Source organism: Podarcis vaucheri (assembly GCF_965113315.1).
Source record: "Podarcis vaucheri genome assembly, chromosome: 6".
Classification (NCBI taxonomy): Eukaryota; Metazoa; Chordata; class Lepidosauria; order Squamata; family Lacertidae; genus Podarcis; species Podarcis vaucheri.
The window spans coordinates 35679847-35694097 of record NC_138764.1 but is presented as its reverse complement, the minus strand read 5'-3'; the positions used below and the strand labels follow the sequence as shown (position 1 = coordinate 35694097).

Sequence of the window (14251 nt, the reverse complement as noted above, 5' to 3'; positions counted from 1 at the left end):
TCCAATCCCTTCGGGGCGGGGGCGGGGGGTGGGGGTGGAAGCGGCCGGGCTTTCGGGACGAAAAGCCGCCCAATCGGAGCTCCAAACGTCCCTGGGCGGGGCTAGGCTTCGTAGCGGCGAAAGGCGGGCCCGGCGGCGCGCTCGGCCAATAGGCGGTGGGAGGGCGGCGGACGGCGGCCAATGAGAAGCGAGCGCCGGGGCGGAACCCGCGTCCTGGCTGGTTCGACGTCGGTGGGCGTGAGGACGCCCGGGCGTTCGGTTGCTGAGCAGCGCGCGCAGGCTGAGCTCGTGCCTGCGAGCGGGAGTCGCCGACGGAGCCGCTGAGGTGTTTTCTTCGGACGTGTCGGTGGCCGAAGGGACCGTTGCTGAGGCGCCGCCGCGACGTCTCCTGAGGGATGTGAGCCACCGCCGTCGCCGCCTCCCTTGCCCGCGGTGTGTGTGTGGTGTCCGCCCCCCCCCCAACCGAGCCGAAGCTCCCTCCGGCCTCCCTGCCCGGGCCTCGCGTGATGTCGTGATCCCTCGGCGGACGTGCGACCAGGCGGGCGGCGGCGGCGGCTGCTGCTGGGCGGCTGCTGCTGCGGCTGCTGCTGCCGATGGGGCTGCTCCGGATTATGCTGCCGCCCAAGTTGCAGCTGCTGGCCGTGCTGGCGTTCGGCGTCTCCGTCCTTTTCCTGGAGAACCAGATCCAGAAGCTGGAGGAATCCCGAGGGAAGCTCGGTGAGCGAGGGGCGGCCTTGGAGAAGGTGGCTGGCCGGGTTGGCGGGGGGGGGGTGGCGACCAGGTCTGGATGAATCGGTGGCGTGGAAATGAGGTTACCTTTCTCCTCAGGGCGGCGACGGCGGCGGCCCCCTCGTTGTACTACAGAACTAGAAGGAGAGGGGTAAAGATGGGGATATCGAGGGTGGGTTTTGGGGGGGCGGGCGGGAAGAATGTCAGAAATGGCTTTGGGAGAGCAAAGATCGCCGTCGGTTCCCGCGCGTGTCTCCAAACGACGGGAATCGGTTTGGGAGGAGAACTCCGCAAGAAGGAGGTCTGCCGACGTGTTCAGAGGAGAGCGATCGTGATGATCGAGGGTCTGGAAACTTAAGCCTTATGACAAGCGGTGGAAGGAGCTGGGTATGTTTAGCTGAGACTGAGAGGAGATAGGATTGCCGCCTTCAAATATCTGAAGGGCTGTCACATGGAGGAGAGAGCATGCTTGTTTCGAGTAGGACTCGAACCAGTGGCTTCAAGTTGCAAGAAAGGAGATTCTGACTAAACATTGGAGGGGGAAATCTTTCTGGCAGTAAGAGCTGTTTGGCAGTGGAACAGACTCCCACTAAAGGTGGTGGGCTCTCCTTCCTTGGAGGGTTTTAGGCAGAGCTTGGGTGGCCACCTGTCATGGATGCTTTAGCTGAGGTTCGTGCATTGCAGGGGCTGGACTAGATGACCCTGGGGTCCCTTCCAACTCTACGATTCTATGATGATAACTGGACCGGCGGCAGCATGCATTGGGTTTGGAGCCGATCTGTATGTGCGTCTCTCCCCACCAGTAATGAAATTGCTGAAAGACATTGGAGTTTATCTCCACGAAGGACTTACCTTTTGGGGGGTTGCTGCTCTGGAAGAAGAGGACTTCAAGGAAACCAGTGTGGCCCACAGTTAGTTTCCACTGGTGCTGAGAAATAGCGGTGATGTTTAGAGGCAGTCTATAGATTTCATTGTTTTATCATTCCGCTGTTGGAAACCTGTGAAATGGCCACATTTTGTTTAAGGTTTGAACTTTGTGGAAGTGGGTTGACTCGTTAGATAGGCAAGTTAGTGATTGTAGAGAGAGGGTGTGACAGAACAAGTCTCACTCCCTCCCTGAAATAGTTGTACAATTAATAAAGGTTGGATATGTATAATTTGTGTATGTGCGCATGTGTGTGTGTGTGTAAGTAAGTATATATGTAGGCCCATGTGTTTCCGTGAGCATAGTCTTTTCCCACTGTTAGGTGTGCTATGATATATGATGTTAGGTCCAGAAGATTTTTCTATAGTGCTGTTCATCTAGTTTTTATGATGTGCAAGTTCTTGGGCCATGCTCATGAAAAGTTACTTGTTTAACAAAATTACTTATTTCTCAACTCTTGTGGAACTCTCACTGTGTCAGGAGTAAAACGAAAAAACGAGGATGTAAACTCATATTAAAAGTGACTGTTATTGGCTCCTATATTCCTTTCTATGAATGTGTTCAGTTGGAACCTTCTTTTTTACCCAGGTTGTGTCTATCTGCCTGTATCCACACAAAGCAAGGAAAAATAAGGTCATTTCCATAGGCTCTCTTCCTGGGAAAGCCAGTGTGGGGTAGTGCTCAAGAGCGGTAGACTTGTAATCTGGTGAACTGGGTTTGCGTCTCTGCTCCTCCACATGCAGCTGCTGGGTGACCTTGGGCTAGTCACACTTCTCTGAAGTGTCTCAGCCCCACTCACCTCACAAAGTGTTTGTTGTGGGGAAGGAAGGGAAAGGAGAATGTTAGCTGCTTTGAGACTCCTTAGGGTAGTGATGAAGCGGGATAAGATCCAAACTCTTCTTCTTCTTCTTCCTCTTCTTCTTCTTCTTCTTCTTCTTTATTCCTTTACTAACAAAAAGCAGGCAAAATAACTGTTATATCTGATATGTGAGGACATGTTGAAGACCTTATCCTGAGTTACCCCTACAGAAATAACTGACATTGAACTTGATCTGTTGGATTGAAAGGGAGGAGCAATTCTTTGTAGTGCTCTGGCGCTCATTCCATCAGTGCAAGCATTTCAGTCTGCCAGAGGGAAGGATTTTCCTTTCCTCCCCCTGTGCACTGTTCTGTGGATTATCCTGACTCCCCTATAGGCAATGGGGGCATAGGGGAGGTGGGGAAAACCCCATTGCACTAATGGAACTCCTTAGGTGAATCTAGCCCTTAAGTATGTGGTATGTCATATGCGTGTGACGAAGGTATTTTTCTGTGAGGTATTTGTTACAAGTGGTAACAGGGAAAAAAGTTTTTCAATTTGTCCCTTGAGAAGTTGACACCAACAGTTTTAGATTGTTTTTATTAGGAGAGTGTAAATCCTGAGTATAAGGGAGTTAACACAGTAGGTTTTTTTTGAGTAAAAGTTGATTTTCTCTTTTTATTGTTGTCTATATTCGAAACCTCCTGCCAACCTAGCAGTTCGAAAGCACGTCAAAGTGCAAGTAGCTAAATAGGTACCGCTCCAGCGGGAAGGTAAATGGTGTTTCCGTGCGCTGCTCTGGTTCGCTAGAAGCAGCTCAGTCATGCTGGCCACATGACCTGGAAGCTGTACGCCGGCTCCCTTGGCCAATAAAGCAAGATGAGCGCCGCAACCCCAGAGTCGGCCATGGCTGGACCTAATGGTCAGGGGTCCCTTTACCTATATTCAAAACAGGATGGACTGGTTTATATAGTTGGGATAGCTAAGTTGTTAGACCATGAGACTCTTAGGTTCGAGCCTCATGTTGGTTGAAAGAGTCCTGCATTGCAGGTAGTTGCACTAGATGACTATCCTGGTCCCTTCCAAATCTACAGGTCTGTCATTCTATGAAATCATCATTTAAATCACAATTAAAAGGAAATAATTTGACTTGTAATTTACATTTTGTGGAAAAACATGCTATTAAGCTTATTGGTATGCAAAAAAAAACTGTAGTTTTTAGACCATGCAACCTGCATATATGTTGTGGTTCAGAATTATCTATGGGGGTAGGGTAGGATTGAGGAATTAATAAGTTTTTATTTGGTGGTCTCTATACACGGAGGGACTCTAAGCAAGATAATTTCCTTAAAGACTTGAGCCTTCAGAATGTTTCAAAAAAAGGACTGGAATGAAATGGACCCTGAGCAATGGTGACTCTTCATGGTGTTTGGTAGAGTAATAACTATGTGTAGTTCATAGAGTTTGAATAATTAGAAGGGTCGTGTACACCCAGGTGGGTACAATGGATGATCCTGTTAAGATAGAAGAGAGCATCTCCTAGATTCTAGCATGAGGTGACTGCCACTTTCAACCTCTAGGAGGTAAGTCTTAAAAATTAATACATGAGGATACAATGCATGAGATGAAAATGGCAAGTATGTTTCCTCGTGATTTTTTATACAAAAAATATGTTTAAGTGAATATGTGTGGCTGAGAGCCATGGGTTAAGTTTAAGAGAGCTGCAGCTTTTAGCATAATATATTTAGGTACAGTCATTATAGTTAAATTCTAAAATGTCAAATTCTAAATTATTTTTTTAAATTATCAATAAAAGCACTATTAATTTTGTCCACCCTCCTTTTGGCTGCTGCCTTTAGCCTGTGAAAAGAAATGCTAATTTGTTACATAATAAACAAAAATAAAATGAAAAAATGTTGAGTAAATAATATTAGTTACTTTTAACATCTGTACAGAAGCAGCGCCGCAAAGTTAACAATAAAAGTTATCTGGTGCTGTCTGTGTATCTGTTAATAGGAAGAAATTATCCATATAATATCAGTTGTGAACTGGCAGCCAATAAAAGTTAAATTCTGTTGTGTTCATGCTCTTATATTCCTTTCAGCAATTGAATCATTCTAGTTCTATAAAGTGCTTTTGTTCTTTGAAAGTTGTCTCTATAGGCTAATATGAACAAGTCTGTAGTTTAACTACAATAACTGCTGTTTCATTAAAAGAACTAAGAAAAAGTCCATGGTATTATATGTAAAATTTAGCATGATAAATCAGACTGCTATTTTTGCCTCTTCAATTGAAATTTGAATGTCTGCTTCATTTCTGCTGTGACAAACAAAGCTGTATGACTTCAACGATGACAGCAGAAAATATATCTTGGAGGCTTAAAAAAAACTGCTTGTAGAACAATTTTTCTAGATACTTTCTGATGAAACAGCATTCTCTTACTCTGGCAAGTGTGGTTTATACTTAAAATGGGCTTCTCATTCTGACATGAATAACACAAAATAACTGGCTATATGATGAGATGTTGTATTCCTCCTCATTCTCGGAGATGACATTCTGTTTCACACATCTATAATGCAGTTCATCTTGAATCCATAATTCCTCTGTTGGTATAAATGGAAATCACTTTCACAAGGTACCTTCCTCCACATTCCCAAAGTAGTATGTGTTAGAATTTAGTTAGTATTCTGTTGAGAGCATTCCTATGCTAAAAAGCACAACAATGCAAGAATATGTGCTGTGTGCATATTTTGATAATGGAGGTGTTTGAAAATTCAGTTAAATGACTAGAGCCTGCACGCCTTGTTTGTTCAATATGAAAGAGTGGTCAAGATTCTTGGCATACTGTGGATAAGCAGTGTGCTGGTTCATACAGCCTGTTCACTCGCTCCACCCCTTCATGTGAGCAGGTAAAGGAAACCAGGAAAGCACAATTAAACCAGACTTCCTGTGATGTGCAAATCAAGCATCCTGGTTTGTTGCTCTGAAATAAGCAAGGTTTGTAAGCAGGTTTCAACCCCTGCTTGTTCTGGAAGCAACAAATTAGGTTGCCAGATTTGCACATCATAAGAAGCCAAGCTTAGTTTTGACTTCCTGGTTTGATTGACCTACTGTCTAATAGGAGAAGCAAATTCAGCCTAAACAGACTGTGTGCACTAGCATCCTGCTTGTTCATCGTAAGCTGGAAATCCTGTCTTAATGTGATACATGAATGTAGTTGCTATGTGTATTTAACTGTGTACTTCTGTTTTTTGTGCACTTGGACAAAATCTATACTTTATCTGTACCTACACAGTTGCTCACAACATGAGGGTGCCTTGTTTCTCTCAGTTGTATCCTCTCTGGTATCTTCACTTTATGGTATTTCTTCTGTTGTTATTTAGTATGTGTTGCATGTACTTTCAGGTACCTTGTATCCTTGCTGAATATTAGTACAAGTGGGGCTTCCAATAAAATGTTAATGTGAGGTGTCTCTTTTTCATAATTTCAATCACTGCTTTCCCCTGACCTGGGTTTTCATTCCTTCTACCCCAGTCAGTCAGCGTTCTATATCCACTGAACATGCTCAGTCTTCATTCAAATGTTTGGGGTTTCCTCCAGGGTTTTGTATTAGCAGGACACCAGGTGCATTTTGTGCCTAAAGATTCTCCATTTGTGAGCACCTCCAAAGGTTTGGGTGCCATTTTTTGCATCTGGCTGACACTCAAGGATTACTCAAATGTATATGCTTTGAAGCCTTGAAGTATATGTTAAGGATAAACAATAAGTTAAGGAGTTTAACAATAAAGAGAATAATGTTTTGAAAACTGAAGTACGGTACAATATTTTTCTTGTAAACACCAAATTAAACACGTATTAACAATTTCTGCTAAAAATGTGACATGAACAATGTGTCACTTATGTGAATTGCATATTAGTTCATGCTTATCAAAATAACAAATAAAAAAGTGTTGCTGACCCCGCCCCCGCCTGGTGGTGACTAGGCATTCTGTTATGGTGCCCAGGCCCCAGGAGCCACTGGTTCTTAGCTTTTCTATCCCAGTTTCTAACACTGCTTTCCTCCTTGTTTATGCAACCCTTGGGATTTCTCTGGGTCTGCCGATTTCCCCCCTCTTGGACATGGCTAGTGCTGGTACATAAAAGTTGGCACTCAGAGAACAGAGATCAGTGTTAGTGTATATTATGTATATCTGAATAGAGACATTGAATTCTTATCTCATTATACATGATAAAGCTATTTTTAGCCAACTCATCCCTTGCTTTTTCCTTTAAGACCAATTGCAGTCCTTAACAGTTGTCAACAGGTTTACCACACTTATCAGCCAATCACCCATTCCTACCACCCTTCTAAGTAATACCCCTCCCCACCCTCTCACTATATATAAGGGTCTGGTGACTTTTGTTTCAGTGTATCTGAAGAAGTGTGCATGCACACGAAAGCTCATACCAATAGCAAACTTAGTTGGTCTCTAAGGTGCTACTGGAAGGATTTTTTTATTTATTTTGTTTTGACTACGGCAGACCAACACGGCTACCTGCCTGTAACTAGTGTATATTACGAAGATGATAGTTATAGTGGGTGCTAATATGTAGCAGTTCACATGCTGTTTGAGGATGAAGATGAACTGCACCATAGCTTTGCATCGGTTTCTATGCAATACGGGTGATTGTGTTAGAGTTGTGAAATGGGAATGAATAAGAACCTAAATTTAGCCTAGTACGGTAATTAACTGATCATGAACTACTGAGTTGCAGTTATTATACCCAACATATATGATCACATCATTAATACTTAGAAGCAACATATATGATCACATCATTAATACTTAGAAGCAACATATATGATCACATCATTAATACTTAGAAGCAACATGTTGGTCCCTGCCTAGAGCAATAGTACACCCGGTAAACACTTTTTTGATTGTACCAATGTGCTTTGTCCCCATTCTTAAAAGCAATAATTCCACTATGAGCCACATCAGTGGCTTAGCGGTGCAGGATTTTTCAAGTATACATCCTCCAGATTTGCAGAACTTTAGTTTTACTAATGAACCAACCTCACCTTGATGTAGTATGAGCAGCAGCAGCAAAGATGTTCCTGCTATCCAATAGCAGCTCCATTTGCTGGTGAACGTTGAGCTGCCACCACTTCCACTTCTTACTAGTCACATGTCAGTTACAGGTTTTTTTGGATGTTCTCATAGAGTGTTTCATATGTACATCTTAAAAATATAGGCAACAGCCCATATCAATTCTGGTGATTTGGGCAAGTGAGCAAGTCCAAAGTTAAAGACTAATGATTTATCTGAAGAAATGAATCCACTGAAACTATCAATAAATGTTCATCTTCCTTCATAACTTTTCCATCTCCATTTGACACTTACCCCAGCGCACATTCAGCTATCTTTGTTTGTTTAAAGTGATTGCTTTGCAGTGCAATCCTCTGCATGTCTACTCAGAAGTAAGTTCCCTTGAACTGAATGGGAGATTATTTAGGAGTTAAATGTGCATAGGGTTGCAGCCTTAATTTGTGGGTAAATTAGAGAAAGGATTAGATTATTTAAATTCATGATAAAAGCTTCATGGTATCTTCAGAATAGGCAACAACAAGAGATGCAACAACATATTTTGTAATTGCTGATTCAAATACTGTACATCAAGAAGCTGTACTGTTGACAGCCATTGGTTAAATATGAAGATCAGTTGAAAAAGGTGACTGGGAAAAAATAAAATTAAATCTGGTATGGTTGTTTCCTTAATAGGAAACAGAGGGGAAAGGTTATAATGTTTCACATTGAATTTGCAATGAAATTACATTGTTTTTCATTTTTGGGATATGCAAATGCTAATGCAATTTTAAGAACTTGAATAGTTATGAGGCATAATAGAACTTGACAGTATTTGTTAGCTGCTGAACAATGACTTGACTTCATAGCTAGAAAATATTTGGCAAATAGATGAAATACAATGGTGAAATTGATTTGAGTCTTTTAGTGTTCTGCAAGATACATAGATGACAGAATTATGTACGTATATCACACAAATACAACTTAGCTGTTAAAGTAGATAAATATATTCTTATATCTTAAATGAAATAATGATGTTATAATTGCAAAATTATTGCTTTGTAAAAGATGCCCATTTATTGTAGAGTTCAACATATGGTTTTATTTGCTTGCTGAACCCTTTCCTTTAATAATTTAGGATACACAAGCATTCAAGAAAATTGATCTGGGCTTCTCCTTGCTTGCATTTGCCTTGTAGGTACTCCATCTTTCAACTTCTTTGGCAGTATAAGCAGATGTTTGCATAATATTCTGGAGCTTGCTTTCCTAACTAGGGCTAATGGAAGTTTTTGCCAGGAACATATGGAGGGCACCAGGCTGGGAAAGGCTGCCCTAAATCATGCCTTGCAAGCTACTCTTAATAGCTTAATTACATTTTATAGATGATGTTTTTATTTGGGACAATGGAGCCCACAAGTTAGTTGCAAAGCGTATGGCTTTGTCCTCAGAAAAGTGCTTTTGAAATCTGTATGACTTCTTGTACCACCGCCTCCCCCAAACATATAACATTACCTAGCCCATTGACTTAAACAGAATACAATGATACCTTGGGTTACATACGCTTCAGGTTACATACACTTCAGGTTACAGACTCCGCTAACCCAGAAATATTACCTTGGGTTAGAACTTTGCTTCAGGATGAGAACAAAAATTGTGCAGCTACAGCAGGAGGCCCCATTAGCTAAAGTGGTGCTTCAGGTTAAGAACAGTTTCAGGTTAAGAACGGACCTCCAGAACGAATTAAGTTTTTAACCCGAGGTACCACTGTACTTCTTTCAAGCTTGATGGTGGTAGAGAGGTATGGGGAAGACCCTGCAGATGCCAGTAAAGACCTCTGCAGACACCATTCTTCCAGCCCCTGAACTAGGTGTAGCATTAGCGAAGTTGAAAACAGTTATTTTTTTCAGATTATTTTAGGAAGAACTGAAAGCTCCTACAAATGTGGAAAATTTCTCATTGTAATTTTCAGTGTAAGAGTAAAGGGAAAACCCATGGATGTGGTATGTATGCACTGAGAAGTCATAGCGGCTTGTTGCTTTCCAGGGTGTAAATATGTATGCAAACCTCAAAGTTGAGAACAAGGTGAGAATTCTCAAAGGTATGGTAGGTTGTTTCTTTTCTTTTCCTTTTTCATTCTGAGAGGATATTTCAGCTTTTATATTACCATTCTAAACTAGAAATAACAGGGCACATTTCCCCCAAATGTATTGAAGAAGCTTGTTACCACTATTGAAATCTAGCCAGAGAGAATGTTAATGCATTTATATTTAATTCAGCTACATTAATGCACTACTTTTGTTAGCTTCCACCCGGTCCCACTGAAGAATTACCTCCTCTTAAATGAGTTTATGGAAAGCTTCTAAATGTGGAGCCAATATATAAATACATGTCTCTTAGAAACTTAGTTGTGTGAGGTGCTCCACATATAAGGTAAAGGTACCCCTGCCCGAACGGGCCAGTCTTGACAGACTGTGGGGTTTGTGCGCCCATCTCACATCTATTGGCCGGGGGCCAGCGCTGTCCGGGGACACTTCCGGGTCACGTGGCCAGCGTGACATCGCTGCTCTGGCGAGCCAGAGCCGCACACGGAACGCCGTTTACCTTCCCGCTGGTAAGCGGTACCTATTTATCTACTTGCCCCCGGGGGTGCTTTCGAACTGCTAGGTGGGCAGGCGCTGGGACCGAGCAGCGGGAGCGCACCCCGCCGCGGGGATTCGAACCGCCGACCTTTCGATCGGCAAGCCCTAGGCGTTGAGGCTTTAGCCCACAGCGCCACCCGCGTCCCATGCTCCACATATATCATTGCTTTTAAGCAAAGTGCAGTAAGGCTCCTCTAAGTTAAGTGTCTTGCTTTAAAATATCTAGTTTAAGCTGTAGATAAAACCTGTAATATGCTATTTTTTGGTTGCTGTAAATCTCCCCTTACATTTCTGTAATAAAATGATTTAAGCATTTTCCATTTAAAGAAATGCACATGTTTGAAGTCGGGTGGTATTTATTTACCACAAATTCTTGATGTCTCTGATTATTGAAAAAGGCAGTACAACTGGGTTTTGGAGCAACTGTGGCATGGTTTGTTCTGCCTGCGTTGAACATCTTGTGTGACAGGTCCTTAGAAAATTATGCATGCTTCTGATTCTCAGTCTCATCTTCCATATATTCCTGATTAATTAGTTCAAAACCAATCTGTTCCATATTCTTAATTCATGTTTGTTTCCTGCTTTCTTGTGAATAAATACCTTGACACAAATTACATTTGAAATGTCATGTTGGATCTTAATTGTGCGCAGCCCAGCAAAACAAACTTGATCAGCGGTATTTATAGCTCTCTGATGCATCATGAGAGAATAGAAAGTTAGTCCCTGGTTTTTATTTCTTGAATAGTTTACTATTTTAATGCCAGTAAGTCTACTCAGGGTCATATCCAAGGCTGCATAAGCAGAATGCCACTTATGCAATTGGACTTGCTCTTCTTTTCCGCCTCCTTTGGGCCCCAGAATCTACTCCAAAATTTGCTCAACTCCCTGGAGTAGATTTTGAGGTGTCTGAGGGGCTTCAGAAGAAAGGAGGGAATAGTTGGTTTGGCAGTGCCAACGTCAGCGTTTTGTTAAAAATAAAAATATAAAAATTGTGAAGTTTGATGCAGGGTCCTAAATTCTGATGCTGATTTGTATCGGGATTTGGAATATTTGGCATGTGCTACCATGACAGTTTAACAGTACAAAGAAGATTGTTTCAGTTGCCAACACCAATTATTGAAAGGGCACTGTTTAAGTTCCTGAATGTGCTGTCATATTCTTACATTCTTGGTGTTGAAAATCTAATTACAGCATTGTTTTGTTTTTCTTCATTTCCACAGCATATATAATATACATAATCCTGTCTTTATACTTTTGAGGATTTGCTTAGTTTTTATTTTTTTTAAAAAATCATTAAAAAGCATCTTCTGACTTCAGATGAAGCGATTTATTTATTTATTTTTTACTGACAAACGTAGAGGGGTAAACTTATAGGACTTTCTCTCCCCTTGAAATACCGAATTGGGTTCTGAAATTAAATCTATCAAACATTGGCTCAGGTCTGATTACAAGAGTTAATCTTCTAGAATAAATTTGGACTATATACTCAGCTGCTGCTTGGCAGAGAGAAGGTGTAAATTATAGGCTGTACTTTTTCTACTGATAGAGTAAGAAGAAAGTACTACTCTCGGTAATCTTATTTAGCAGGTTTAATCCACTACCATGCCAAGTTCACATATAAATTAGTTTTGTATTTAAGCACTGGGCTGTTTAGCCATAGGTAACCAGGAATTACATGTAGGCAAGTGAGCAGGCTGGTGAAGCAAGTGGATGGATTGCTCTCAACAATGTTCGAAACTGAGATGTGAAAGCGAGGAGCTAAATGGCACCTTAAACAGAGGTTACGGGATGTCCAGGGACATTTTTTTTAAAAAAAAACAAACAAGAATGCAAAGCTGGAAATGAATGAACTGCAGCTAAAATATCACGTTCATTTTCCACATGGTCTAGTCCTTCCCCTGCCTATCCCCCTAATTTTCCTAAGAAGGTCTCTTCTCCAGTCTTCTGAGAATAACTGGAAGTGGGGAGGCAGAACAAGGTCCTCCTGTCCTTCCACTCTGCAGTTTTAAAGGGAAATCTTGGCGCACTACTGCACCCAGAGCTCAGAAACGGCTTGCGCTAATAAAATTCCTTGTCACAAAATGCGACAAGTACAATGGGAGTGTCAAACACTGGGTCTCAAGTACCTTGCATAGAAAGCACATAGACGGCTGGAGGAGGGAAGTTGCCTTCTCCATGTGTGGGATAAAAGTGCAGCTCTCTATCTTTCTCTGTAAGTCCTCTGCCAGCTAGCAAGATTTTTTGTTGGTTGCTTTTGTGGGCTTCCTTTCAAGGCTGTATGAAAGGGTAACACAGGCATGCCATTTCTGCCTGATTAAATTTTTAATGAAATTAATAATTGCTGAGGACATAGTTCCTGAAGTTAGGGAATAGTTTCTTTCCAGGAAGAGAAAATGAACAATGAAATAGAGCTGGGGCAGGCAAACTAAGGCCCGGGGCAGGATGCGGCCCAATCACCTTCTCAATCTGGCCAGCAGATGGTCTGGGAACCAGCATGTTTTTACATGAGTAGAATGTGTCCTTTTATTAAAAATGCATCTCTGGGTTATTTGTGGGACATAGGAATTCGTTCATCCCCCCCCCCAAAAAATATATATACTCCGGCCCATTTTCACCCCCCCCCAATATAGTCTGGCCCACCACATGGTCTGAGGGATGGTGGACCGGCCCATGGCTGAAAAAGGTTGCTGACCCCTGAAATAGAGCATGGCTTATTGTCATGGATGAGGAGGGATAAAGAAGTGTTTATAAATTTGTGAACAGAACAGGGACCCTTCTGTACATCATTGTGTACCAGTGGCATCTCTTCTAAATGGGCACCTCAGGCATGTGTAGTTTCCTTTTACTCATGGGTAGGCAAACTAAGGCCTGGGGGTCAGATCGCCTTCTAAATCTGGCCCGCAGACAGTCCGGGATTCAGTGTCTTTTTACATGAGTAGCATGTGTGCTTTTATTTAAAATGCATCTCTGGGCTATTTGTGGGGCATGGGAATTTGTTCAGATTTTTTTTCAAAATATAGCCCGGCCCTGCACAAGATCTGAGGGACAGTGGACTGGCCCCCTGCTGAAAAAGTTTGCTGACCCCTGCTTTTACTGGTTGAGAAGCATGACAAATCACGATTGATCCTCAGGAGTGAGGGTGCCTCAGACTGAGTTGTGTAGGACTACCATACATTCAAATTCTCCTGGAGATTACCAGGATTTCAAAGGTGGAAGTGACGTCCAGGGAAAATTTATGAAAGGCGGCACTTTGTCCTGGATCTTTTGCAAGTCAAATCACATTTTCTGGTGTGTTTGGGGGGGGGGGGCTCAATTTTGAAATATGGCAACCCTAGAGTTGTGTTGCAGCTGTACCTGCTCTGTGATCCACCCACCGTTCAGTCTGGTTTATAATGTCTTTCCCTTGTTGGTTACTTGTGTTTGTGTTAGCAGGTTGGAGTAAACAATAAGGTGGTGTACTATCTTGCACTTTTGGATGTGTATTTTCAAGTAGCCATAATTTATAACATAATAAGCTAATATTCTCTTGTTTTGAAAACTAGGTTCTAGGTTTTGGCACCAAAGTCTTTGGTGTGTTAATTCGCTGAAAACAGAACAAGTTCAGAATAGTAGAGAAAGCACAGCTTTTAAGTTCTCCACATAGTACTGGGTTTCTCACAGAGGTTTTGGGACATGTAGAAAAGTGTTTTACGCTTAAGATGTGGTTTTTATATGTAGATTTTTTGGTTGTGTCCACTTAAGGATTTACACTGTTGTTTGTGTGTGGCATCTGAACAATCAATCTTTGCTGCAGATACTGGTGTTGAAATATTTGGGTGGTCTCTTTTTCACAATCTAAATCTTGGAAGAATCACCTTGATTATGCCAAAAACACAGTAGAAAACCTTAAGGAGAATATTGACACCTCCCCCCCCCCCCGTACATAAGGCAGGGAGCTGGCAGTCTCTGCCTTCGATTTTTTTTTGGGGGGGGGACTGTTATCCCAGTTGCCTTATGGCATTGACAGTTTGTCGTCAATGCCATCCTCAAGCTTTGTCAGAGAGTGATATAATAGGGCAACATTTGAGAAACTGCTGTGTTTATATAGGTCAAG

The 14251-nt window shown here is 42.2% G+C and overlaps 1 protein-coding gene across 2 annotated transcripts in view; it reads left to right on the top strand.

Moving 5' to 3' along the window:
- Positions 1 to 237: 237 nt before the first annotated feature.
- Positions 238 to 14251, top strand: part of HS2ST1 (heparan sulfate 2-O-sulfotransferase 1) — a 91541-nt gene continuing 77527 nt past the window's right edge. The window contains exon 1 of one of the 2 annotated variants that reach the window (XM_082227973.1): positions 238 to 717. In XM_082227973.1, the coding sequence (XP_082084099.1) occupies positions 594 to 717 (124 nt within the window). In that variant the 5' untranslated portion in view covers positions 238 to 593. The remainder of the gene's footprint in view (positions 718 to 14251) is intronic. The other variant, XM_082227974.1, reaches the window with a different exon arrangement.